Here is a 26,114-nt window from a genome sequence, read left to right on the forward strand (position 1 = left end):
GAGCGAAGTGATTGGTCGTCGATTAGCCGCGGATAGGGTTCAGTTTCGCTGCTGATTTGGCCCCCGTGAAGAGTATGTATGTGGTAGCCTTGTCAGGCAGCGACTGTAGCCCCTAGAAATAGTACATACCATATAATGTTAGCCCTAATGATTGGTAGTTGCTCCTTGACCCATCAACCCTTGGATTAAACCCTAGTATCCAGATGATCACGAACTTCGAGGCGTAAGGCACATATGTTTCAACTTTATTCTTTCCGAAGCTTATTTGAGGACACATATGGCGAACTCCCATCTATAGGAATAGAGCATCTAGCATTAGCTTTGATTATGGCCAACAGGATGCAACCACTAGCGAGGTGAAGATGGGGCCCCAGCGCGCTGATCCAACTGCACGCGAACATCGTCTTTTCTAATTCGCTCTTCTACAGTGCCAATGTTGGTATAAAAGAGCGTTCTGATATCTCGGAACTGTTGAAGACCGAGATATGAGGGTCGTCGGTGTTGGATATGCAATTTAACATTGGTCCAGTAGGATATAGGATACCGCGCATTGCGACATTAGAAATGCACACCTGACCGTATGCCGATATATTACAATCAGAATCGGTAAATATCTAAAAATTGTTTGATACACTGTTGGCTTAGAACCATAATTAGAAACGCTCAACCTATCTATACACCATCCTGAGCCTCAGATATAGAGTGATGTCATGGTGCAAGTGCTAATGCACGGTTTATGTCAATCCAACTCGACCAACATATGGCATCAAGGTCGTGTCTTGAACACCTGATCCCAGCATGACCCCCAACAATGGTACTAGGTGAGTAGTGTCTGTTATTACAGTGCTACCCCTAGATATTAGTGCTTGAGCCCTGCATGAGACCCGTGGCACTCGTTCTATAGATGAAACGGGGAAGCCTGGGCCATCTATGGCAGCCAGCAAAGGATCCAATGCTTAGTGTTGGTCAACGTCATACTATCTTGTAATGAGGGAAAGGTGAAAAGAAAGTATTGTAGATAGGGAGTTTCGGTTACCTAATTCAAATCATCTAATGGAGGGCTACGCCAGCAGACAGATGTAAGTAGACTTTGGATGTTCAGAGAATCTATTGCAGCATCACATCATTCTCAGTTCTTCCATCAAGCCTATCCATACTTAGGATTCCATTGCAGAATGAATACCAGGTTTCTTCTTACGATCTTTATCATAACAAGCTCTCTTTTTTTCTGCTCTGACGCTGCCCCTGCACCGGCAGCCGATGAAGCTTTAGTTACGATCGACTCCCCGGAAGTCCAGACCAATTGGACTGAATCCAGTTTCTTGCAATGTGTCAAGCAGCTAAATGGCTTTAAGTCCGCTAATATTGTGGATGACAACATTGCTTTCAAGTGCCATGGTGTGTATGGCAATGGTGACCTGAACCTCCATGCTCCTAATGGCAAAAAGGCCGATAGCTGTGCAGCGAGCTTTCCCCTTTCAATCTCAGAGGAAGTCAATATGACGAGCTGTACCACGGAACTCTCAAAGAACTTCGAAGAAGCCGCCCCATTTCGTGCTGCCGTTGATGCCATCTGTCATGATATTGTCGGAAGTTGGGTGGACAAGGGAATCACCCATATGACTCACCACTTTACGGATGCCTCCTCTAAATCCGATTCATGGCTGTTGAAGAACAAGAAAGTCATCTTAAAGACAACAATGAATATGATACCTCAGACTCGTGCTGCTCTAAACGCCGGCAAGATAGCCAAAGCCACACTGGATACTCTGTGTGAGAATGGATTAAGAGATTTTGGCACCGAAGGGAAAGGGTGCACACACGAATTGCACTACTACAAGAACACCATTGGTATCTCGCATCACGGCATCCCTTATGACCGTGCCACTACAACAGGAGTGACAAACGGTATGGTTGATTTATTTGTGGACAATATCAAGAACATAATTGGTACTATCGACCTGTCCTGGTCCAAGCCTTAATAGACTTGGTTTCTTGCTCTTCTGATAGCTTTCTCCAGTCTTACACGGGGTGGTGGTAATTGCATTGATACCATGTGCTGGCCGGCTGCCGTATCCAGGATCTATATTCAACATATAGATCCATGACAGTATTGCATCTGCCAAATTGCACTGTTTGTACCTAGCTTGTTGATTTCCCCGCACATGTCTCGCGTCAACAATCTTTTCTTCTTTTTCTCCCCTCCACGCTTGAAATTCTGATCACATAGCACCAATGTTATTCTCTTGCTCGCACTGTCAAATTATATTCGGGTCAACGCTCGATTTTGACTGCTTATGGATTACCCAGCATAGTCAGATACTTTTCTCCGCTCTAGGCAGAATAGTGATTATAAGACAATTCATCCGCATATCGAACTTGTCAAAGTTATCTGGTATCCAGGGTAGATAAAAGTGCCAACAATGCAACGATATGTAGGCTAGAAGGGTATAAAAAGCTCACAGGTGAGCAGAAAAGACTATTGGGACGAGGAAACTGAGTCTTGACTTATAGCCAAATGCTTTGTATCTAGAGGCTTCAGGATCCCCCATTGGAAATCCTGGTGTATCATCGGATGTTCGCCCTCTAAAGGTAAACCGATCTATGACGGAGGTCACTGGTTTTTGACTGGCAAGTACACTTAGGGAGGGTCTGGGGCAGCTAGCTTTGATTGGTTAGCATAGGTATCCCAACAACATATATAGCGCAAAGCAAGCAATATTCTGTTCCTCATGCCCAGAGAGGGTGTTGCCTCCTTGCTAAGGCGCGGGTCAGGAAAGGACAAATCACAAGTAGTTAATTATGAACTTGAATACCATGGTGCAACGACACGAGGTCGTTCTTTTTCGACATCCCTTCCAGATGGCACGTTCCGAATATTAGCAGGCATAACATCGAGATAGGGCCGCACGTTGACAGTTTGCTGGTGGGAGCCGAGCAAAAATAGGTAACGAGCAATGAGAAAAAGATATATTATAAAATCTACTGTTGTGGTTCAATCCACTGATTGGAGGGGAAAAAAGGGGGGAAAAAAATAGAACTGCTCCCACGCGGATTTGAACCGCGGACCTCATGATTACTAGTCATGCGCTCTACCAACTGAGCCATAGGAGCTGCTATGGAATATTGAGGGCCCTATTAAAGTACACAGACTATAACTACTCAACCATAAGTATTCCACCATCTCCTCTCCTCCTCTCATTACCACCAGAGTTGACTAACACAGCCATTCGACCGTCGCAAGTCCCAACACCATACCAATCACAGTCTTGGCCATGTCGCTACCGGCAGCGGACAGTCGCAGTGATGCATTCGGGGTGGACGTGCTTGTTTCACTCGCACTTGTGGTGGTGGCAGCTGTATCAGACGTGGTCGTCGCCGACGTCGTTGGCACATCGCTGGATTCGCTGTTGGCGGTGGAGGACGATTGAGTGAGTCTTGTCGATGTCACGGTAGCATTTGCAGCAGTCGTGGTCGCATTCGATCCCGTAGAGAGACTCTCAACTTGGAAACCATGGATGTCTACCGACGACGCTTTGGAAAAGCGCTCGGTCGCCTGTCCCACAGCCTTGCCCGAACAGTCATCGGTGCCGTACAATAACATGTTGATGTTCTTTTCGCCTTGCGCATCAATGGAAAATACCATTCCCTTCTTATGGTCGACGGTTATACACTTGGAGGGCCCGTGGCCGGATTCCACTTGTGTTGTGTTGCTGGCGTCTCTCCAAGTGAACTCCCACGCACCGGTGGAGGGAAGAACGGCCAGTGCGGAGACCGATAGAGGAACCAATGCTGACCACTTCATGTTGGAGGGCTTTTACTGGTTGACAGGAAGATCGGGCGTGTATGTAGGTTTGAAAGAAGAGTGGGAGACGAAGAAGAGGACCTTTCGGGAGGGAAGCGTCCATCCTTCACTTTTTAAGTATTCGCCGGTCTCGACCCTGTTTGCGAAATGACTTCCCCAAGCATGGATGGTGAACTGCAGATCCTCGTATTCAATTTGCCGAACAACCACTCAGGATCAACGCTGATCATCGAGTTTTCTTGGCACAGGACATTAGCTCTTCATAGATACGAGTTACCAGGAACAAGATGGCCGGAGGGCCAATGTCAGGAGATAGCGGCGTAACTGATGGGTTACATTGCGTTAGTTGGCTCTTCTCTGGGGGGCATGCTAATGCGGGAGGTACCAGGCTCGTTCTGATAAACACTTGTCACCATTTGTGGGATAAAATGATTTGCGCAAGTGGTTTGGTTGCGCATTGATACTCATTCCTTCTCTGGATGTTTACCGAAGATATATTTCTTGCCAAGTACGTCGGAGTCCAGCTACCCAACATCCCAGCATAACCCGACTGCGAAGATAACTATGCACTTGTCATATTTCTCGCCCTGTCTTCTTTGCTCTGGCCGACTACTTTCTCCAGATTTCATGGTCAGGATGTTGATTCGCATGACTCAGTAGTGTTGCCTTGATCGGGCAAAAGTGAACTATACTCTTTACGGCAAGGCAACAACAACACTGCAGGGGCTGGAAGAGGAATTCCATACCAACGCTGTGATACGGCACTAAAAGAACAGCACCCGAATTAATGTTCTTCGAGGTTAGGCTCTAGACTGGTCTATCTACGGTTTCCGGACGGTGCGATCACGAAATGAATCCTCATGCCCCTCAGGGTGATGCTACAATTGGCTGATCATTAAAGCGCGATCAGTGCCAAATTGGCCGTCGCTCTCGTCTAGGGTTATACTTCCTTTTGTTATTGATTGTATCTTATCCTAAAATACTTTTGTAAACCGAAAGACATTCGGAATGAAAGAACTTTTCTCAAGATTCAAGCATTCGATGCGGATTCCTGCGTCTACCTCGGATCCAACTCCCGCGGCGACGGCAGGTCAAGTCGGCTCTATGCAAACACCTGCACGAGGAAAGCTCCAGAAACGGGTGGACTGCTATATACTGCATCGCAATGCACCGGTGGAAGATCTTCCACCCGAAGTTCGGCATCACCTCCTTTCTATGCTGGAACTTGAAACACTTTGGGCCTTGGTCCACGCGTCTCCTGTCTACCACCAGCAGGATCTGTCAGCTCGCAGACGCTTACTCTGCAGTGGCTTGGAGACAACATTGCGCAGCGCTACTAGCGACGCTTGTGCTGTTTATCAGTCCCGCTTGGTCGACTTTTCTCACTCGCGCACTAAAGAGAAAGTCAATATGTTTCTTCAATCCTACCAGGACCAGCGGGATACATCCCTGCATTCAGTACCGAGCGAAATGGCTAATGTTGATGAGCTTGTGGACGTAGCAGCGTTCTACTTCTCAATTGTCAAACCACTCGCACAGTACTACACTAGCTGGACGTTGGGTAATCTTGCCATAGAGACGGATAAGCCACGAAGTGACGAGCCTCTAAGCAAGATGGAGGAGACACGACTGATACGTGCCCTGTATCGGTTTCAACTCTGCTGTAACCTGTTCGGAGTGGGCCTCCACAAATCCACACAAATCCAAAGACTGAGTTTCGACTCTGTGGAAATCGGGACAATATTCCTAGACTTATTCGAGCCTTGGGAGGTCGAGGAAATCTCCTGTATCTATACCTTCGCTAAAGAAAGATATAACCAGATCTTTAACGACATCCGCTGGAATGTCCACGAAGAGAACCCCAAATTTGAAGGACAACGGCCATCCACCCCTGAAGGAGCATTTGACCTAGATAATAGTTGTTAGTTTCAGCCCTGCTCCATTCCTCTGCGTGTCTCCGACGGTCTTTGATGCTCGAGAGCAACTAACTTTATAAAATAATAGGGATCAGGGATACTCTCCTGAAAGGAACAATCTCTCGTGGTCTTGATCTCTTACACATGGTCATCTTTGAGATACAGGACCACACACATCTAGTCACGACGATGCAACAGCACATATCTTGGCCGACAGGCAACTTCCTTGAAGGTGAAGCCCTAGGTGAATCGGCACACTTCCAGCGACGCCAGGAGCATCCCTCGAATCGGGACCTGCGACAAGAGAGACGCGACCCACTGCCTTTCCAAGGGGATGAAGTACCCGATCCAAACGGAGTACACCCACCTCTGGCCTGGACTCTGATATGGAGGGGATCCTACAGCAACCTATATGGATACTACGTGCAGGATATTATCCGCCGCTGGGGATATGTTATGTGGCATGCGACGCGACTTGACTACACCGGTGCAAAAGAGCTTTTGGCACGACAATGGGAGGCGGATTGGGGGGATACTGATCCAAGAGATAACCTGCTGTAGTGGTGCGATAACCGCTTAAAGTGTGACTGGCTTGGATGTTTTGCAGTAGACGAATCCTTCTGGAAAGTAAAGACTTGACCCATTGAGCAATATCGTTCTTTCTAGGGCGTTCATTTATGGTCACACGGTCAGCCGGCGAATTGATTCCCAACCGCAGCCTCAACCTCTATTTCAACCTCGAACTCTCAGTTCCATTTCGATTCCCCAACCATTAGACAAAGTCGCCTTTACCGACTTTTTGGAGTCCATACGAGGACTCGCGGGATCGTCAATTCTTGATCATCGCTTTCAAACCCATCATGCTATCTATGTGGTAGATGGTGTGGGTACACGATAGCCTCTACCATCGCAAAGAGTGATAGATCTTTAGATGGAAACTCAATACTCTTATTCAAGAAGACTTACGACCATACAAAGTTTCCCGATCACCGTAAGCACGGACATCATAGCGCCTGAGTTTCTGACGCCATCGCGAATGACCTAGTGGCTGAACGACACGCAAGCGATACAAAGAAGTACCCCCGACGATCTGATATTGCCAATGCTCGCGAGTCTACCCAGAAGCCGCCAGCTGACAAGGAGGATGACACGAGTAATGGGCCTTTTCCAATCGAACCGTGACTTGGCAGAGCCCAAGCTGCCAAGGCTCGCCAGTTGCGGTCTCGTGGTAGGATGATCGCGATGAGTGGAAATCTGGGCTCCCAAATGGTTGGGCATCACCCCGCAGTCGTTGCATTAGTGTTGAAATAGTGTTAGAGTATCCCCAAAGTCTAACCCCAGATTTTGTCGCTCGAGCAGTCTTGGCATTGCATCCTGGTGGAAAACGTGCGCGTTGGTTATGATAGCTCTCCAGACACCGCTCAAAGCTTCGCATAATTGTGCAGGAGATAATCGTCATAATCTGATTAGGCATCTCTCTGGCATGATGTCATGGGCGATATTTAGGCTTACGAGAACCCCTGCTACTTGCAGGGAAATTCTTATCTCCTAAGTTTCTAGGTCACGATTTCTCAGTCACACTGATTTCCTTTGGCCGAAGACTGGGACGGACCTCCTGAAAATGTCGGCACCAGATATTGTCGACGAGAAGAAACATGATGCTCAGCATGTGGAGAGTGTCAGGAGCCTCATCACCATTGACAACATCCAGGTGCTCGGTCTGAGTCCTGAGGACGCGCAATTCTACACAGACTTCTCGGCGGAGCAGAAAAAGGCAGTCTTGCGCAAGGTGCGTTTTCAGGTATATGAGCCCATGGGACTAAATTAATCTATACCCCCTGACATCAGGTTGATATTCGCTTGGTGCCAATGTTGGCCGTACTTTACTTGATCTCTCAGATTGACCGAGCCAACATCGGAAATGCAAAGATTGAGGGACTCACGGAAGACTTGCGACTAAGTGGCATCCAGTATAACATTGTACTGAGCATTTTCTTCGTCCCCTATGTGCTTCTCGGTAAGCATGCATTACGGCCTGACAATCCGCGCGGCACTAACCATGGTTGCAGAGGTGCCGAGTAATATCCTATTGAAGAGCTTTTTCAGGCCTTCAATCTATCTGGGGATTCTCATCACTTGCTGGGGAATTGTGATGACCCTAACAGGCATTGTGCAAAACTTCGCTGGTTTGCTCATTACACGTCTTCTACTAGGTGCTTTCGAGTAAGTCCTCTTTGCCCAAGTTACCCTACTCAACTATGTACTTTGTTAATGCTCCCAAAAGAGCAGGATTCTACCCCGCGGCAATATATCTATGCACATTCTGGTACATGCCGAAGGATCTCGCCTATCGCGTTTCTATCTTTTACTGTGCCAGTGCTCTTTCTGGGGCTTTCTCGGGTCTTCTAGCCGCCGGAATTGCGCAAATGCATGGAATTGGTGGCCAGGAAGGTTGGCGATGGATCTTCCTGCTGGAGGGGCTTGCAACGGTAGTACTCGGAGTGATGTGCTTTTTTCTGCTAATTGATTCACCGAGAAGATCGAGCAAGTGGCTCAGCCCTGACGAAATACGATACCTTGAGCTGCAACATTTCATAAAGGAAGGGGGTGATTTTAAGGAGCAGAGAAAGAGGGTCTCATGGGAGGAGCTTAAGACTGTCCTTTCCAACTGGAGGTTGTATATGCTGTCGTACATCTTGCTCTGCCAGTCTGCCGCCGCATACGGTTCGTTGACTCCCATTATTTGTAGGGTGTCGCACTCATCAAGGAATACACAGGCCTCAAATTTACCATGCCTACTATCACGAAGGCCATGGGATTTACCAATACGAACGCACAGCTCATGGTTGCGCCCCCGTATATTGCGGCTGCCATCTCCGCCATCTGTTCCTCTAAACTGTCCGACCACTTTTACTGGCGAATGCCTTTCGCTGCGATACCACTGACGATAGTCACAATTGGTTACTTTATTGTCATCTCGTTCCATGGACAATTGAACGAAAATATTGGCCCTACCTACTTCGCCATGATACTTGTATGTATCGGTCTTTACCCGACTCACCCTGCAACCACCTCATGGTTGGCCAACAACCTGGCTCCATCCGGACGCAGAGCGATTGGCCTTGCTCTTAGTATCTGCATTGGAAATACCGGCGGCGTTATCGGTAGTTACATGTACATGGATAAAGAGGCCCCCACGTATTATACCGGGTTTGGCTTGTCACTCGCTTTCGGTGGCTCTGGATTGATCGTAGCGCTTCTGCTAGAGCTTTCATATATCTACGCCAACCGGATGAAGGCAAAGGAATCTGAAGCGGAGATCAGAGAGCGATACAGTGACGATGAGCTGTTGGCGATGGGTGACAAGTCTCCTCTATTCAAGTACACGCTGTGAGGGATGTCGCATGTCGGAGTTGGCTTTCGTTCTAGGGCAAGCGTGAATATTTCAACATTCGCAATACACTATAAATACGATGGCTGTTTTCCGAAATTCGATCATGATCTATTATGCGGTTATCTTTACCAGTCCCTAGCAGGGTACCTTACTACGCATGTACTGGCTATGATAGATAGAGGCTGGCTAGCCTTGATTCAAGTAAAGGCCGAACAAGAAGAAACAGGCAATGAACGAGGCCCTCCGCTTTGGTCAGCATTCATTTAGGTCTGACCTTCCGACTGCAAGTATTGTTCAAGAAGTCCTGTTGCACTTGCTCAAAGGGATACATTAAAATTTAGCAAGTATAGGCATATAGATTCATTCCTCTATTGACATCTAAACGAATGGATGAAAAAGAGAAACCCAAAAACAACAATAACAACATTACGCTAAAACACCCTAATGTCAAGAAAAACCGATCATACATCCAGAAGCCCTTGAACAACATCCTGTACTCCCTCAAGCATCTTCTCCATCGGTTCATCAGAATCTAGTAAAATCACATCACCTTCAGACCCAGACGGACTCTCCAAGGTATCCAACTGCGAGTCGACCATGGCGGAGCTCATATAATGACCCTCCTTAGCAGATCGGGCAATGAGACGGTCCTTCAGCTGCGCTCGATCCTTGATCGACAACATAAGGAAAGTAACGTTGACGGGGAAATCAAATAGTCGAGACAAGCGTCGTAGTTCATCACGGTAGATAGTCCGGAGTGCCGAGCAGGTTACCACGACTGCTGGTGCTGCTGAGTGTTGAAGTCGATCCATCACCGCTCCACGAATATGAGCCAGCCAGTCCCACCGGTCGCTATCGGTGAGAGGAATATTGTTGGCCATCCGCTGTCGAGACGCTGGAGAGTGGAGATCGTCGCCTTCAATAATGGGTATGCTGAATCGTTGCGCCAATGCTTGTGCAGCGGTACTTTTCCCGCAGCCGCAGGGACCTGCCAGGAAGATGACCTCGCGGGACTTCTTGGAGATAGATGTTGTGTCCTTGTTTGACCAGCATTGGTTTTGGAAATGCGCCATGAACCGCGATACGAATTGTGCGTTGAGTCCTCCCGCTTGGCGCAGAGCTGGTGCACCGGCCTGCGCCTTCTTTGTGTCGTAGAGGAGGACTCGACTAGGCCGGTCATTGTCGTACTTGCTGGCAAAAAACTCGATCAGCTTTATTGGAGGATTTGCGGCTGGGTCTGGGTTAGATTGACGCAAACGATTCAACCACTCGCGCTGGGGCAGTTGCTCAAATTCTAGCCCAGCGGTTTTCAGAAACGGAAGCAAGTCGCGAGTCCAATGGCTGAGTGTGGGATTGGTCAGGTTGACGATGTTCGCTACGTTCGTTCCCAAGGTGAGTTCAATGACGCTGGTTGCGATGACATCAACAGGGGTCCAGGAGAGAATATCGTCTAGCTCGGGAAGAGCTTTGATGGTCTTCGCCGTCTGGAGGATCATCGGAATAGCCTCTGTAGCATTCCAGATGCCATGCACGGTATCCGCAACAATTTGACCCACACGTAAGACTCGGGCAGCGATGTTGGTGTGTTGCGCGGCGCGGTTGACGATGTGCTCTGTCACTAGCTTAGACTGCGCGTAGCCCATGCCTTGGGCGTATGATAAAGACTCAGGCAGCTCTTCCGGTACCCAGTGGCCAGGGGTCCGAGCCACTGTGCTTACAGACGAACAGAAGGAGAATCTTGCGGGCATAGGCGCCTGTGCATCCAGACATAGGTCGAGCAGATTGCGAGTCGCAGCAATGCAGCTATCCTCGAAGCTGCCCAGAGACCAGTTGAAATTGACAGACCAAGCACAGTGGATCACCGCAGTAAGTGACTGAGTTAACTGCTTGTAAGTGGGTTCATCCAATCCGAGGCGAGATGTGTTGGAGAGTTGTGCGGGCAAAGCGACAATCTTGCGCTCATCAGGCGGACTTAAGCTGTATAACAGACCGCGGTCGTAAAGGCTTTGGCGCACTCTGCGAAGGGCATCGTGTGCAGAATTTGCCCGAACCAAGCAAAAGACGGTATGAACCTGTTCCATCTGAACCAGTTGGGCAACGAGGTGGGCACCCAGCGAGCCGGTAGCCCCAGTAACAGCGATGCGCTCCCCATTAACTGTTTGAGGTACTGGGGTATGCGCCTTGAAATTGTTGCTATACTTGTCAATCAGCTGCGACATCTGTTCCTCGATGGGAATCTCTTTGTCTGCATCGAGCCCCAGACGGAGCCGGGTGATCTCATCTGCCATGCGTTGAATAGAGGGATGTTCAAAGACGAAGTTCTGGGATAGTCTTTGGCCGCCGACGTTGAGCGTCTTGGTGATTATTTTGCGTAAGCGAATCGACTGTAAGCTGTCCACACCAAGACTGAACACGTCGGTGGTATCATCCAACACAGCCGAATTGATCGTTGGGGCCACTTCTAGCAAGCTTTCTCGGAGAAACATGTTCAACTCGGTTCCCTCAAGGACTCGATCACCCGTGGCATCACCCTGTTCATAGACCTGTTCAATCTGTTCATTGAAATCGCGATAGAATGCAGAGCGAATGACGGTGCCCTTGTCTGTTGCTCGATATACCGTATCAGAAGGGAGGACTTGGATCATATCACGCGAGATGTGAGCATAGGATGGGGAGTCCGCATTGCACTTTTCGATGGCCGGAAAGACCGCATCAATGATCTCTTCGTCGGTCTTGCTCAGAGCATTGGCTGCACGGACTAGGAACAGTCCTAAGCGATCCTTGTTGGCACCAAAAGCAATCGCCTCGCCCACGTCCGGATGATTACGAGCCACACCTTCAATAATGAGAGGGTTAGCCTTTTCACCATTCTCCAGCACAAGTGTATCGTCCAGTCGAGCGTAGTAACGCCAGGCATTGGGCTTGGTCGGATGCTTCTCGAATAGATCTTTGGTCGCATAGGATCCATCGGGGCGGTTGCTCGCCACCTTCGATGGCCAACCCTCTAGGACCGACAGTTCGTAGATGCCAGGGAATCGCTCTTCCCATCGGATATATGGCAGCAAGGAGGGACCCGGTCGAACATAATCCCAGTCCAGGTCTGAGCGCTCTCGGAAGGATGTCATCAGTTGTCCGGTTTCAGTGGTTCCATAATGGGAAACTAGTAAAGTCCCATTTTTCACGAGAGTGTCGCCAATTGGCTTGGGACAGGACGAGCCCCCAAACATGACCAGCTCCATCCGTGCCAAGGACTCGAGGCCCTGTTCTGATTCAGAAAGGAGTTTCAAGGCATATGGAACGGCATAGAGCACTTGAATATCAGGGTGTCCCTGCAGGGTGGATAATAAGTAAGAGGCCGTCAATGGTAGCTTTGCATTGTACATGTAAATTAGCTTCTGCGAGTGAATTGCTCGGAAAAGACAACTGATGCCGTGGGCATGAAAGAGAGGCAGGGTGATAAATCCCTTGAGGCCAAAATTATTGGCGTAATTCTTCAAAGCACCAGCATGAGTTTGGTAGATCGGTTTAGGGTGTCCTGTTGAACCACTCGAATGGATGATCCAGCACACATTCTTTGACTCCGACGGTCCATCGAATTTGGTCTCGTCAAGGACCAGCTTGCCGGTGGTGGAGCTGTCATAGTCTTCGCGTCTTAAGACCGGCTGCACCGTAACCCCCGTCCTTCTGCTTACGTTGTCCGCCATAGCCTTGAAACCGTCCTGAGCGATGAGAAAGGAGGCTTTGGTAGCGTCGACCAAGCTGACATAGGCATCCTCAGCGATGCGCGTCGAAAGCAACAGTACCGTGTGCCCCAGTCTCGAAATGGCCATCAATGTGACGAGATATTCAAAATCAGAGGGACCAAGTAAGCCTACAACCTGCACAGGATCGTCTGATGACCGACGCTGGGGAACTAGCTCCGCATAGTGGATAGCTGCAGCCTCCACATAGTCATGTAACTGTGATCCCAGGTCAGCCTTGGGTTGAGTTCTATGGTGTCTCCAGACCGCACGGGATAGGTGGGGTGCGTACCTGACGAGGAGTGTAGTACACATAGTCAATGTCCTTGGAAGGGTATGCGACAATAGGTTCATCGGCTGTTTTCCCGTTGGCTCGCGTGAGCAGGAGGTCATGGATTGTGTAGATCTCGCGCTCCGGCTCATCGTACTCGTCGTTTGACGTGACGGGGGAAGAGACTTCCGGGGAAGCAGATGCAGCCTCTGAAGTGGCCGGTGAGGATAGTACCGGCAGCGATGGCGCTGTGCAGGCCATGGTAACGGGATTAACTCAGTTGACTATCTTGATCTCGCTGTGTTTACAGTTGCGCAGCCTTGAGGGTTTATAGCTGGGGAAGAATTCCGCCCACCCCGCAGTCTGAAACACCACTTAATGTCCCACGTCTGAGAGAATGGCAAAGATGCGGGGTCTGTTCAGGTGCTCCGACAGGAATCTCACGAGGACCGTTGCATAGTTTCGTTGGAGTACCTCGTATACCCCGTCGACTTGGGGTCGCTGCTTTTCCGCCTCGTTTCCGCCTTGTGAGCGGAAATCCCCACACAGCATCATCCGCCAAGGGGATCGGTTCTCCAGACAAGCTGATTGACGAAATATTTCCTCGGCTCTTAGCTGCCTCTATTCGGGTTTATGTCCGTCCTCCGGTCGGCATTTTGTATGAGTCGTGGCAGATAACTGTCGGGAGAACTGTTCCGAGGCTGCTTGTAAGATAATCCGACAATAGTTGATCTGGGTTTCTCCTATTGCTAAGATATTAGACGAATGGCAGATACTCTATAGCATAGGTAAATCATGGCTTAAATTATATCATTCTATCAATATTCCTATGGGTTGATTCATCTGGGGTCAGACACAGTCTCGCATGCTATTATCAGGTATCCGCTTATGTACTCCAAGACAACATTGTTAAATGCATCCCTTGCTTCATTAAGATTCGTATTTATCCGTCTATATTGCCCTATGATCTAACGAAGTCTTATACAGCAGTCGATGTTGTTGTCTTGGTCGGAGTTGGAATTTGCTAGACATGATGTACATATATTTTCCTAGCGCAGTGGATGATTAATATGGAAGTAGGATAAAGTAGATAGTCTTATTCTTAGAGAAGGCTAATTGCACATCTATATACCATTGCCGTTTCGGAATCTTTAACTCTTATGCCAGGAGTGATCTACGACTACTTGTACTACTACTGGATAGATGTGACTTTATTCGACTGCTTCTCCTTTCTTTAGCGGTACGCCACAATTGAATCTGCAAAACCCTATGGGGCTGGTGGCTGGTCTGATGGCCTTAATTGGTCAGAGCTTCTTACTCAGCGGGAAAGTATTGCTCCATTACCAGAACCGGCTAGTCTCGGAGATACGGGCTTTTTCTCTATCAGATTCAGTCGATCTCTGCCTTTCTCCTTGAAATTTCGGCATTAAATGTGTTCTATTTTCGATGTGCAAACTAGTGCCACTACTATGCTCTCTGGTTCTATTTTAGCTTCCACCAATCTTTCGTGGCGAAGGAGTATGCCATCTAACTGCGGTGTGAATCCTCGCCGGAGTGCGATAGTGTGTTAGTGTTTAAGACTCTGAGTGGTCTTCATTGGCCCTGACGCCACAAACCTATTGTCAAGCTATTGGCTCCTAGAACTGTGGCCAACGTTGGTAGCGTTAGTGTAGATCCGTATGTTCGCGTACTTCTCTGCGCAAGTTTCAAGCCTTGCGCTGGGAATGACCTCCTTGCACTGCTACTTTTAGCATTCAAATACAAGTATTTCTTGTGTTCTCTTTCATGTATATTTTCACCCTGCTCTACTTTTCTCCTAGTTATTTCTTCTTTGGTTAGTAGGTTCAAGGACTGTGGCGGATCTCGTCCGAGCCCTACAGCTCGAGGTATACGTAAGTTCGAGAGGCTTCGGATCCACATAGTGGAGAAAGCTTCAGCTACGAGATAACGTCGTCCCAAATCTCGCAACACAATAAGCAGTTGCCTAGCCTAAGACTTTATCCATCGGCGATGATCGAGAGTGGAGTTTGCTTGACGCTTCCTTCTTAAGACCGGCCACTCCCCCTGCTACAAGGCCAGGAACAAAGGAACAGCTAGTACAATCACAAACAGACAACATCATGTTCGGCCAAAGTCTCTTTAGTTGGTTTAGCACATCGAAAACAGAGAGCTCGGAGAATGCTCAACCCACATGGGATCCCAATACTTTGACCATGACTCAACCCCAGAGTCCAGCCGCCCCGACAACTGAAAATGTTGTCGCCCATCAACCTGTACGTTTGGACGAGTCTAGGTTGATGTGCGATTATGGTTAACTGACTGCCTATTTGTAACAGACACCCACGGAAGATATGAAATTACAGCTGCGCGGTGGTGGTGGACCTGATGACGAGTGAGCAATCATCCTATCAATATGTTACCTGCCGTAGAAGACTAATGAGACTGCGAACAGTTGCTGCTGCTGTTGCTGCTTCTGCGGCGATTGCTGTGGTCCTGATGGGCCTCCGGGTGGACCAGATGGCCCCGGTGGAGGTCCTCCTGGCCCGGGAGGCCCTGGTGGTTGGTAAACTTAAGGGTTGCGTATAAGCAGCGTGCATCTGATTTGACATTATGGGTTACCGCTTAATTTCCTGTACGATAGTTTGAAAATCTTTCACTTTGTTTCATGCATTGTCATTCTATTTAATTTTGTGTACAAGTCTGAATGTGACTGGCAAACTCCAGACTCTTAAGAAACATCCATGCCGGTGGATTTTATGAAGAAAAAGCCCAATATCACCAACACCCCGTTTATACAGTAAACTTGGTCTTATTCACAGGACCCGCCTCTAGCGCCGCTTTGCGGACAGCCTCCTCGCCCACTTCTTCGAAGATATCGTAGCCCCAGAAAGCGGGGAAGTTGAAGCGCTTGTGGCGTTCCAGGGAAGAAAGACGGGCAAACGCATCCTCCGGTAATTGCTTGACTTGTAGGTTGGCCGCAATACGAGACGGCGTGACACTCTTGGACAGGACCACAGTCCCACGTTGAACCCCCCAGCTAGCCAACAGTGGACCAGGGTCCATGCTAAGTTCTCCGGCAATGCTGTGCACCAATGGGTCATCAACCGTACGGGGCTCTCCGGTCTGGTTGTTGCCCAGGGGTGAGTATGCCTCCACAATAATTCCCTTCCCTTGGCAGAAACGAAGGAGGTCCGGTTGTTGCAGGTAAGGATGCGCTTCGATCTGATTGGCGGCTGGAACGACAGAAACCTGGCCAAGGAGCTCTTCCAAGCGACGAACGTTGAAGTTGGACACACCAATGGCGCGGACCTTGCCTGTCGATAGCAATTTCTCCATGGCTTTGTAGGTAGTGATATAGTCGACATCTGCTAGCTCGAATACGCCGTCTTCATTTAGGGGAAACCACTTGTCACCGGATTTGAAAGCACTATGTCCGTGTTAGACTTGGGGGAGTTCATTGTACGATTCACCATTGGGACGAGGGCGTCTCACCAGGGCCAGTGCATCAAATATAAATCAAGATAGTTAACACCGAGATCCTTAAGCGTCTTGTCCAAAGCAGGCTCGACATCCTCCGGCGCATGTTTCGTATTCCAGAGCTTTCCGGTAATGAAGATTTCCTCCCGAGGAACCCCAGACTTGCGAATTCCGTTACCAACTTCCGACTCATTGCGATATATAGCAGCGCAGTCAATGTGTCGGTATCCTTGCTTCAGCGCGACTTCCACGGCATTCTCAACCTCGAGGGGTTTGGCCTGCCATGTGCCGAACCCTACCGCAGGGATTTTGGCTCCGGTGTTGAGCGTAAAGTGCGTAGACAGTGACATTGTAATACAAAAAGCGTATCGTCGAGGGAGAGAGTGAGGGAGGTCGTGAGTCAATGTACCTAATTGACAACAGTGAGCTTGCTTGATAAATACTCAATCAGTAAAGCAATCCCCAGACATCTTTAATCCCCAGGGTTCCAAATAGGGAAGTGGAGAATTCCGCCTTCCGACAAGTCGAGCGGAAAAGAATAGCGGAAAAGTCATGTACGCCTATGACACATTTTCCTTCTCCGAACGAGATATTTTCGTCCGCTGCATGATACCGGATACTAAGAGTTAGCTAAAATGTATTTCTTTATGGTGACAGGAGGGATAAGGAGAACCTCGGCAACTGCACGGGTAAAACTCTATCCGGCCTGTTTCGTGCAGTGGTTCTCAGCCAAGGAGAGGCTGTGGAAGCTTGATGGTCAAAAGCTTTTCAACTGCAGCCGATCCTCCACGATGTATGCTTGGCCAGTCTTGTTGACTAGGCTCGGAGTCTCTCCGTAGGCCTCGCGTCTCTATGAAATGCCATTTGTCCACATTGAGATGGATCTAAGAAGAGGATGTGCATATCCGACCATTTCCCGTAGGCCACTATCATATGGAATGGCCGTGTCATAAACCTGGGGTAGTCGAGGGTTGTGGGTGGGGACAGTGTATGCGGAGAAGCCTTTCTTATATCAACCTGAACCAGCCGCTTTGGAAGAACGAAATCTTTCTAATTTGGAGTCTGTCCTCTCTTGATTCCTTGATATTCTGTCAAACTGCACCATACCCCTTGTAACCAGACCAGAGACGGAATAGGGAAGGACTATTAATTCACAATGGCAGACATAGATTCAAAATCATCTTCTTCCCATGTAGAGAGCGCTGTTAAGCCACTAAGCCCCGAAGTTATCCAATTCGAGGGACTTTCGGACCAGGAAGCTTTGAAGTTGGAAAGACGATGTGAGACCATTTGATCGGATTTTATTTTACAATACTGATTAAAACAGTGGTGCGCAAGATCGATCTTCACCTAATCCCCGCGCTGTTCTTGCTGTTTATCTTTAACATTCTTGACCGATCAAACATTGCCAATGCCCGCTTGGGAGGGCTACAAGAAGATTTGGGTCTTTCTGACACCCAGTACCAGACAGCTGTGGCCTTAATGGTAAGAGTAGATACAAACTCCGTGTTCCATTCAAGACTAACTCGACCGACGTGTCCAGTTCGTTGGATATCTCCTTGGCCAAGTTCCTAGCAACATTATCCTCACCCGCGTGAAGCCGTCGCGCTATATCCCTGCCGCCATTTTCGTGTGGGGTGGGATCTCCATCTGCATGGCAGCAACGAAGAACTATGCTGGAATCCTATGCGTGCGAATCTTTCTCGGCTTTGCTGAATCTCCCTTCTTTCCTGGTGCTTTGTATGTTCATTCCTATTTGATGACGGCTGTTATCTCTCCTGCTTACATGATGTCTAGGTTGTTAATGAGCTCATGGTACAAGGCCTCGGAGCTTGCTGTACGTGTTGCAATTGTATACTGTGGAAATACCGTTGCAAATGGGTTTGGAGGCATGCTGGCCGCTGGTATTCTCAGTGGCTTGGATGGCAAAGGTGGGCTGGCAGGATGGAGGTAAGCTCAAGCATATCACGGAAGGTCGTGGTTCCATTAGCTCACTATTCTTTGTCAGATGGTTGTTCATTATCGAAGGCGCTGGCACTATGGTAGCTGGAATGCTGGCAGTAGTTTTGCTCCCTGACTTTCCTCGTTCCGGCCAGCGAAAGTGGTTAACGGAGCAGGAGCAGCGCTTTGCAGAGTGGCGTCTGGCCGTGGCAACAAACAATGAGGTCGACGAGAATGGGTCCATCAAACAGGGCTTGAGGGATGCGGTGACTGATCCTAAAGTGTGGGTATTGGTTTTGGTACAGATCTGCCAGCTGACTTCCCAAACCTGGACATACTTCTTCCCTGTAAGTCCTCCCAGTAGTTTCTTGTCGCTAAACCCTTGTTGATGGATTGTGTATAGAGCATCGTGGAAACCCTCGGCTTCGGAAAGATCGTTACACTGCTTATCACGGCGCCAGTGTATGTCTTTGGCTTTATCAGTGCCCTTGGAAACTCTTTCATTACCAATCGGACGAACTACCGAGCCATTCTCATAGTATGGCCGCTGTGCATTGATATTGTGGGCAACGTGATGGTCATCAGCTCCCAAGCAACAGCGGTCCGTTATATTGGTATGTTCCTTATGTGCATGGGGTCTTATAGCGCATTCAATGTGGTTCAAGCCTGGATCGCAAGTACTATTCCTCGAACCCGGACGAAGAGAGCAATCGTTTACGCTATGGTTAATTTCTTTGGGAACTCATCGAACATCTATGGATCGTATTTCTTCCCGACCAAGGACTCGCCGCAGTATCGGCCGGGGGGGATTATCCTGTCTAGCTTTGCTGCAGGAGGTGTTTGCTTTTCAATTCTGTTGGCTGTTTATCTCCACTGGCTGAACACTAACGCGCGAAAGGCGGAGGAAGACGATGGCCAAATACGCTACAAATACATATTCTAGACAGTCGCAAAAGGTATTTGGGTATTGCAAAGGGGGGCTTTGGTGTCCTCCATAATAATACGTCACCTATGAATATACATCAAGCTTTGCTTTAGTGTCATCAGTCTTTCTTGATTATTTTAGGATGTCCATCATGTAGACCCACTCCGGGAGTAGTTGGAGCTTGATTTCTGGTGCTCATCTGCTCTGTTTGGCAGCCCAGGATCGAACGTTAGGCGAACCTCCTTCTTGTCAACCGTCATATATGACGGACTCAGAGTCAGGCTATCCAGGCATAGCTATAAGGACCACTGTTAGCTTGCGGGATGTCAAGAATAGGCAGGGTACGCACTGATTGGTAAACTATCTAATTGCGACCACAGATCCAGGATCAAGTCATTGTCTAGCGTGAAAGTATCGAACAATGGAAGGGTCTGCGCGTCAATAGGGAAGGGTTCATGGTAGTGAGGCTCAGGCTGAGAAGGAGGGATCGTAGCTCCTAAGTCTGTATCATTCAGGTTCCTACTCTGTATTCTCGGCTCTCCTTGATGCTCCGGAGGCATATTCGTTGCGACAGGGTCGCACGGCGCTCCTAACCGCTCAAGCTCTCGCCGTAGACTCTGCAGAATAGTCCCGTACTTCCAGGACGGTGCATTCCTGGCCGTCGCATGCGTTAGATGATACTGTGCAGTCTCCGCCAGGACGTAGAGAGTTGACTCATCAAAGCCAAATCCATCGTTCAGACCACCCTCTGTCGCGACGTAGGTCTGGCTCAACGGTAGAATTCGGTTACTCTGTACTTGGATCAAGTAAATGTAGATAATGGACAAGGCGTTGAAGGCTATATACTGCGAGTACCAAAACGCGGGAAAAAGCTGGTTATCCCGGGCAAAAGTGGTGATCAGCTCAACTGTATCCTTCGCTGCGGCCAGACACACTCGAAGATATTGAACGTAGCTAGCCTCTCGATCCGTCCAAATCTGGCCATAATTCCGCAGCAATAGTGGCCGAGTGATGAACATCAGGGCATGATATCGCGCCAATTGCAGCACCGTCAGTTGTCGCTTGAATAAGGGGATCAGGCTACTTGAGTGAATGACTCCGGATAAGAATGGTGGCAACTCTGCCTGCCATTCTGCGACTCGCTCGCACAACACTCGGATCGTATTGATTTCCTCACGGTCGGTGATGCCAGCCACCACGTACGGCTCCTTGGCGGCTTGAGAGAGCACGCGGGCGAGTAGGGCATGGAATATAGCCGCATCCATCACACAGTCTCGGGTTGGTGGCAAGATACGATCAGGGGAGATATCTTCGTCGTTCGCACGGGCTGGTAATCTCTCGTCCAAGTCTTCATCATGCCACAGACGCGGTGTACCCAACATCAAGCTCAGATACTTGTCCAACGTATACGAACACCAGACGACGCGACGCTGGCATTCCTGCTGGATCAGACTAACTTCGGCAGTTTCCCTATTCCGCCGTCTGCTGTGAAGGCCGAGGGCCATGATCAGTTGAATGGTGGTCCCTAAAGTGAACCACGCCCGATGCGCCCGTGATGAGCTTAGCAGATAGAGAACCATTAAGAACCTGACCTGCACCGATTCTAATCTAATTGCACCACTTTCCTTTGATAGTAGATGGTCTGCCTTCGTGAAATACATTTCACTGGTCTGCCAGCCATTTTCATCTGCATCTGTCATACCGCCTTTGGCATCCATCTTGAACATGGTGGCGGTGCTAAAAGCCATCAGGAGAATGGCTTGACAGACAGTCGTCACTCCGCTAATCTGTTCGCCGTCCGGTCGTCCGCGCTGGTACAGGCGCTGGACCACATTCTCAACCGTCTGCTGGTGCAGAACCCGGTGCGTGGGCGATGCAAACTCGAAGTATCGATGAACTAGAGCTTCCGCTGTCTCTAAGTCCGGCCATTGAAACTCTGTCACGCTTGTTTCTGGGACTACACGATCCCCAAATTGAAAGATGGATGTGGTTCGGTCGTGACTTGGATCATCCGACGCCCCGATCGCATTTGAGGGAGGCGTTGGCAATCCCAACGCAGCTCGATCTAAGAAGGAATGGGCCGAGGTTGGCCCCCAGTATCGATCCGCAACCTCCGTCCGTTGGATCTCGGACTCATGATCGTGATACCTTGTGTTCGTTTTGGATGGTGGAGAAATCACGGAGGTGGTGGCATCGTGGTAGGTTGCCGGGCGTATAGTGTCTGGCGAGGTGTAGGTGACTGGGGAGGCGAATGATAGATGGCTGTCTTGTGGATTGCTGTCTGTTGTTCCTCTTAGGGGTGCATGATGTTGTTGTATCGTATGCGAGGACGGAGGTGGGCTCACGGCCACGCCGCGATTATAGGTAGAGTTGTATGTACAGACCTCCTGGCGTTTCAGACAAGGTCTACAGGGGAGATTTCCGGTACAGGCCTTCTTCTTTCTCTTACATGCATCGCAAGCGCGGGTGACTTTACGCATCTTCCGTGCTGGGCTGTCGTCGCTGGCGAGCATTTCCGCCTGCATGTTCGGAAGTGGGGAAGACAAGCGGAACCCACTCGGCAATATAAAAAGGGAGAAAGACGGATATAGAGACAGGAGAATAGGGTACTGCGTATCTGATAATGACCAGCAGAAGGTCAGATTTGTGATCCCTGCTTGTCTAGGAATAATTGACTCCGTTAAGGTTGAAGTTCAACCATTTTTGCCCTCCCGAAATTAGGCGAGAACTGCCAAGGCGGGTTTGACCCGAGGGAAGCATCAGTACGAAACTGACAATCTGATATACGAGCATCTTCCCAGAGGGTGGGAATTTCCTGCTATATCCCCAATGATGATTATCCTAAGTAACTCTAACGGTGCTCGCATGCTTCTACTATTGGGCCATCCGCCCTCACATCCAGCAGACCAGCATATCGTCCCTCGTGTCTGTACGGGTATAATCATGCACAATGGATGTCTCCCATTTCTCACATCGTCCAGGTGTCCTTGTTTCGCTCAGCTCTATTTATTGCTTCAAGGAAGTCATAGAGAAACAAGTTGCAAAGGATCACGATAAGCTTCTTTCCAAGTCGTGTCGGAAAAGCGTCGGATGTCGGTTGAGGCGGATTCTCGTCGGATTTCTCCACATTTACCCGGGACCTACTCGGATTTCCATGGGAAAACAACAAATTATCACGAATATCTGCTATTTCAGAATGGTGAAGGATAGTTTAAGAGATGTGGCTGACTAAAACAAGGGATAGCGAGAGCAGACGTCGAGTTATAATTAATTGACACCCTACGACAGACAGATCGACTCGTGCGCCAAAGCGAAAAGAAATGGATACACGTCGACGGAGTGCCATCAGGTGCAGCAGGATCAGTAGCCGTGATCCACGCTTTTATGCGGTATGCAATGTCCTTGGAAGAGTATGTGTCGAGCGCAAATAACCGTTCAATCATAGTGCAATGAGTGCCGAGTCCGGAAGCAAAAGGTATACACTGCCCGGTTCACTGGCTCGTCTATAGTCTGATGAACGTTGCGCAGTGCTCCAAGGAAAGGCCGTCCTGTACTGACTGCAATACGTCTGGTCGACCCTGCACATACCCTGCCAAAAAGGTCCGAAGCCCACTACAGCGCTGGTATGTGAGCTATCTGGAATCGCGCTTGTTGGACTTCGAATCCGCCTTCAAGTTTCTGTTCCCCGGAGCAGAGCCGGATGTACTACTGGAGTCGATATCGGCTGCAAAGCGTGGATGGGAATCCCATCCTTCAGAGTTGTATTCTTCTTCCATGCCTCCATCACCGACCTCTTCGGGAATCATCAATAGCCCGTGTTCGGTACCGCATTTCGACCCACTTGCAAGCTCAAGGCCAGCCTCCCGAATAGCATATGAGGATGGTTTGTCTCCGGCTGGACCGAGTGAGACAGACCTAGATGCGATTAAGTGGAGCGTTGTGCCGAATGACAGAATTCTTCTCGATATACTATAACGACGCTTGTCTAATGAGGGCGACCGTGCCGACCGAGACATTTAATTTCCGGCTCTGCTAGCCAGATTACACCCATTTTGCACTTCAGTTGCAGTGTCCGTCGACATGAAGATATGCACACGACTCACGATGGTGATATTATTGGTTACTTGCTTCCTCAAGTCAGAAAGATAAGGCTACCTTAGTGTATATTACGATGGAGTAGCAAATGACATACGTGTTCATTAATTTCAGTCATCGCTGACCGGGTGCGCCCTATCAGGTCCTTTCACATGAACGCATGAATGGTGATCTCTCCTTTACTGTGTTCTTCAGGACTTGAGCTAAAATCTATGGCGTGTTTTAAGTAGACGAACCTATTGCCAAGCGTCCACTGAGGATCATCGAATCCGCCACGTTTGCCGGGATTCGGCCAAGGAATTCGGTACTTTTAGCAGTTCGGAAAGAATTTGTCCGACGCGATGTCTGTTAGCTCACTGAGATGCCGTGAAGCGCGTAGATAGCACAGGTTATGGCTGTATAGGATCCTGGTAAACGTATAAGTACTCATGAAGTGGCCCGCCCAAATCATACAGATAAAATCGGTAGACCGGTGTAGTTAATCGTCTGTGTCATCATGTACGGCAAATCACTCATCTTGGCTACCACTCTCTTGGGAACCCATTCCCGAGCTGCTGTGCTCCCTCGCGCTAGCATTGACCATGATGCTGTCGTGGGATTTGACCAGACGGTCCCCAGCGGCACCACGGGCGAAGTCTATCTGGCCTATCAACCGGATCTGTATGTGGTCAACGGATGCGTGCCATTCCCAGCGGTAGATGCCGAGGGCAATACGAAGTATGTTTCCTAGTTACCAGACACCCAATAAACGATATCATTCGATGCTAATCAAAGTCAACAGTGCCGGCCTCGAGCCGACTGGGGATCCCAGTGGGAGCTGCAGTAGCAGTACCGGCCAAATCTATGTCAGAGGCGGCACATCGGGAGACTATTATGCCCTTATGTACTCTTGGTACTTCCCCAAAGACGAGCCATCCACCGGCCTAGGCCACCGCCATGATTGGGAAGGTGTTATTGTTTGGCTGTCCGACTCCACGTCGACCTCCGCTGATAATATCGTGGCGGTTTGTCCGTCTGCACATGGGGGCTGGGACTGTTCGACCGACGGCTACACGCTCGATGGAACCACCCCATTGATTCAATACTACAGTGTCTGGCCGGTCAATCATCAATGTGGACTGACAACCACTGTCGGCGGTACACAACCCTTGATCGCCTGGGAGAGTCTCCCCACTGCTGCCAGTACGGCCCTGGAAGACACGGATTTTGGAGACGCCAATGTTCCATTCAAGGATGCGAACTTCTCATCCAACCTCGAAAAAGCCACTTTTTGAAACGGGGTCTAATTATTTGTTGGAGAAATTCCGGTTTAGGTCCACCGGTAGTTGATCAGGGTTGACATTAAAGGGAGTGGCCAAAGGGGATTATACAGTTTAGCGGGAATGCATGTATCCCATCACGGTATATAGCAATTAGAGCTTAACGGGAGCTTTCCCGGCTTTCGCATGCCGTATTGACAAAATAGCAGAATGCTTACACGAATCATGCAGCAAGCTTGGAGCTCCATGTGGAGCTCCTCTCCGGAAATTGAGTAGCGTCGGCTCAACCGAGGCACGCATGGGAATGAATCCAACCAACAAGTGCCGAACGCTAGATAGACTACGAGTAAGACCCGTGCGGCAGATCCGATAATGTCTGCGGCATTTGAGATCCACAGTATAAGAATAGGATTATAATTGCGGGGTACCCCAGGTTTTCTTATCTATCTATTCCTCTGGCATCGATGCGCAAAATGTTTTCATTCCTAAAAAACACTCTCGTGCCTCTTCTTCTCCTTTCCCAAGCCGGGCCTGGAGCTGCGGCTTCACCTACGTATCCAACGGCACCCGAATTGAGCTTCCTCTACACAGCGTATGTGAAATGTGAAGGCACGCTTATGGAATCGCGTGGTCCTCATGGAATCCGCAAAGCGATCCCCATTGTCGGAGGGAATTTCACCGGTCCTCATCTGTCGGGTAACGACCCATCGCTGGCTCATAGGTATCACTGGCTAACACCGCATCAGGGGAAATCCTCGATGTCGGCGCTGACTGGGGATTGACTGACCCCCAAACCAATGTGTTCTCAGCAGACACGCGCTACAACCTACGGACTCATGATGGCGAGAATATCTTCATTCAGACCTCGGGGCCGAAGTCTCCCTCTGGTCAGCTGCATCTCCGCTTGGTTTTCGAGACTGGCAGCGAGAAATACTACTGGTTGAATAATGTCCTTGGTCGGTTCATGATGTAGTCTTAACATGTCTTATTCGCTAATGGGTCACTTTAGCGATCGGTGTTTTGACCAACGTGGAGAAGACTGCCAACTCATCACTGCTTCGCATTGATGCATGGAATGTAAGGCAACGCAGTCATGCAATGGTTCAATTGGGGTACAAATTCTGACATTTTACAGTTTGCTTCGGACTGGAATGCCACGACAACGTCTCTAATTGGAACTGACTAGGGTTGTTAAGTCACGGGGACTCGAAAGGCACAGGATCAGATAGCAGTTGAACCTACTGCAGCGTTACGAATGAAACATGAAATTGCACTTGATAATATTAAGTCA

The 26,114-nt window shown here is 49.2% G+C and overlaps 12 protein-coding genes and 1 non-coding gene across 13 annotated transcripts; 8 read left to right on the top strand and 5 right to left on the bottom strand.

The window, feature by feature from the left end:
* Window positions 1–1,175: 1,175 nt before the first annotated feature.
* On the top strand, window positions 1,176–1,982 carry F9C07_11413 (uncharacterized protein; the record flags this gene model as incomplete). Its single annotated transcript, XM_041283829.1, has 1 exon — window positions 1,176–1,982. The coding sequence occupies one exon, from the start codon at window positions 1,176–1,178 to the stop codon at window positions 1,980–1,982; it is 807 nt and encodes a 268-aa protein (XP_041139788.1).
* A 1,059-nt stretch (window positions 1,983–3,041) lies between these two features.
* F9C07_t62 lies at window positions 3,042–3,114 on the bottom strand. Its single transcript has one exon. It is a non-coding gene; the product is annotated as a tRNA-Thr (tRNA).
* Window positions 3,042–3,893, bottom strand: F9C07_2280387 (uncharacterized protein). The gene has a single exon (XM_041283836.2). The coding sequence runs from the start codon at window positions 3,803–3,805 to the stop codon at window positions 3,218–3,220; it is 588 nt and encodes a 195-aa protein (XP_041139787.1). The 5' UTR covers window positions 3,806–3,893; the 3' UTR covers window positions 3,042–3,217.
* Window positions 3,894–4,813: 920 nt separating this feature from the next.
* Window positions 4,814–6,282, top strand: F9C07_11415 (uncharacterized protein; the record flags this gene model as incomplete). Its single annotated transcript, XM_041287820.1, has 2 exons — window positions 4,814–5,726; window positions 5,810–6,282. The coding sequence occupies 2 exons, from the start codon at window positions 4,814–4,816 to the stop codon at window positions 6,280–6,282; spliced, it is 1,386 nt and encodes a 461-aa protein (XP_041139786.1).
* Window positions 6,283–7,342: 1,060 nt separating this feature from the next.
* On the top strand, window positions 7,343–9,115 carry F9C07_11416 (putative MFS transporter; the record flags this gene model as incomplete). The annotated part of the gene is made up of 5 exons (XM_041287819.1): window positions 7,343–7,510; window positions 7,570–7,738; window positions 7,791–7,944; window positions 8,006–8,445; window positions 8,499–9,115. The coding sequence occupies 5 exons, from the start codon at window positions 7,343–7,345 to the stop codon at window positions 9,113–9,115; spliced, it is 1,548 nt and encodes a 515-aa protein (XP_041139785.1).
* A 461-nt stretch (window positions 9,116–9,576) lies between these two features.
* On the bottom strand, window positions 9,577–13,570 carry F9C07_2280390 (putative NRPS-like enzyme; the record flags this gene model as incomplete). Its single annotated transcript, XM_071510431.1, has 2 exons — window positions 13,148–13,570; window positions 9,577–13,092 (listed from the first exon to the last, which is right to left on the bottom strand). Exons 1-2 carry the CDS (start codon window positions 13,385–13,387, stop codon window positions 9,577–9,579), a joined length of 3,756 nt encoding a protein of 1,251 aa, XP_071366172.1. The 5' UTR covers window positions 13,388–13,570.
* Window positions 13,571–15,246: 1,676 nt separating this feature from the next.
* On the top strand, window positions 15,247–15,693 carry F9C07_11418 (uncharacterized protein; the record flags this gene model as incomplete). Its single annotated transcript, XM_071507615.1, has 3 exons — window positions 15,247–15,399; window positions 15,463–15,518; window positions 15,579–15,693. The coding sequence occupies 3 exons, from the start codon at window positions 15,247–15,249 to the stop codon at window positions 15,691–15,693; spliced, it is 324 nt and encodes a 107-aa protein (XP_071366173.1).
* A 223-nt stretch (window positions 15,694–15,916) lies between these two features.
* On the bottom strand, window positions 15,917–16,953 carry F9C07_11419 (putative aldehyde reductase I; the record flags this gene model as incomplete). The annotated part of the gene is made up of 2 exons (XM_041287805.1): window positions 15,917–16,553; window positions 16,619–16,953. 2 exons carry the CDS (start codon window positions 16,951–16,953, stop codon window positions 15,917–15,919), a joined length of 972 nt encoding a protein of 323 aa, XP_041139782.1.
* An 806-nt stretch (window positions 16,954–17,759) lies between these two features.
* F9C07_11420 (putative pantothenate transporter) lies at window positions 17,760–19,487 on the top strand (the record flags this gene model as incomplete). The annotated part of the gene is made up of 6 exons (XM_041287817.1): window positions 17,760–17,883; window positions 17,931–18,088; window positions 18,147–18,343; window positions 18,401–18,553; window positions 18,612–18,891; window positions 18,948–19,487. 6 exons carry the CDS (start codon window positions 17,760–17,762, stop codon window positions 19,485–19,487), a joined length of 1,452 nt encoding a protein of 483 aa, XP_041139781.1.
* A 264-nt stretch (window positions 19,488–19,751) lies between these two features.
* Window positions 19,752–21,994, bottom strand: F9C07_2229036 (fungal-specific transcription factor domain-containing protein; the record flags this gene model as incomplete). The annotated part of the gene is made up of 2 exons (XM_041283835.2): window positions 19,752–19,765; window positions 19,819–21,994. 2 exons carry the CDS (start codon window positions 21,992–21,994, stop codon window positions 19,752–19,754), a joined length of 2,190 nt encoding a protein of 729 aa, XP_041139780.2.
* Window positions 21,995–22,364: 370 nt separating this feature from the next.
* Window positions 22,365–23,752, top strand: F9C07_1174651 (uncharacterized protein). Its single transcript, XM_071507676.1, has 4 exons — window positions 22,365–22,394; window positions 22,451–22,858; window positions 22,915–22,944; window positions 22,998–23,752. The coding sequence occupies exons 2-4, from the start codon at window positions 22,790–22,792 to the stop codon at window positions 23,442–23,444; spliced, it is 546 nt and encodes a 181-aa protein (XP_071366174.1). The 5' UTR covers window positions 22,365–22,394; window positions 22,451–22,789; the 3' UTR covers window positions 23,445–23,752.
* Window positions 23,753–24,060: 308 nt separating this feature from the next.
* F9C07_11422 (putative NPP1 domain protein) lies at window positions 24,061–24,838 on the top strand (the record flags this gene model as incomplete). The annotated part of the gene is made up of 2 exons (XM_041287816.1): window positions 24,061–24,281; window positions 24,346–24,838. 2 exons carry the CDS (start codon window positions 24,061–24,063, stop codon window positions 24,836–24,838), a joined length of 714 nt encoding a protein of 237 aa, XP_041139778.1.
* Window positions 24,839–25,287: 449 nt separating this feature from the next.
* Window positions 25,288–26,009, top strand: F9C07_11423 (uncharacterized protein; the record flags this gene model as incomplete). The annotated part of the gene is made up of 4 exons (XM_041287815.2): window positions 25,288–25,519; window positions 25,570–25,779; window positions 25,833–25,900; window positions 25,959–26,009. The coding sequence occupies 4 exons, from the start codon at window positions 25,288–25,290 to the stop codon at window positions 26,007–26,009; spliced, it is 561 nt and encodes a 186-aa protein (XP_041139777.2).
* Window positions 26,010–26,114: the final 105 nt, after the last annotated feature.

The sequence above is a fragment of the Aspergillus flavus genome, chromosome 1 (assembly GCF_009017415.1).
Source record: "Aspergillus flavus chromosome 1, complete sequence".
Lineage (NCBI taxonomy): Eukaryota > Fungi > Ascomycota > Eurotiomycetes > Eurotiales > Aspergillaceae > Aspergillus > Aspergillus flavus.

What these genes read in the sequence shown, in the direction of transcription:
- F9C07_1174651 (XM_071507676.1), top strand. Translation starts at nt 22,790, where the DNA reads ATGGATACACGTCGACGGAGTGCCATCAGGTGCAGCAGGATCAGTAGC. An exon ending in GTGATCCACGCTTTTATGCG is followed by an intron (nt 22,859 to 22,914) that starts GTATGCAATGTC and finishes GTTCAATCATAG; the next exon opens with TGCAATGAGTGCCGAGTCCG. An exon ending in GCCGAGTCCGGAAGCAAAAG is followed by an intron (nt 22,945 to 22,997) that starts GTATACACTGCC and finishes AACGTTGCGCAG; the next exon opens with TGCTCCAAGGAAAGGCCGTC.
- F9C07_2280387 (XM_041283836.2), bottom strand. Translation starts at nt 3,805, where the DNA reads ATGAAGTGGTCAGCATTGGTTCCTCTATCGGTCTCCGCACTGGCCGTT.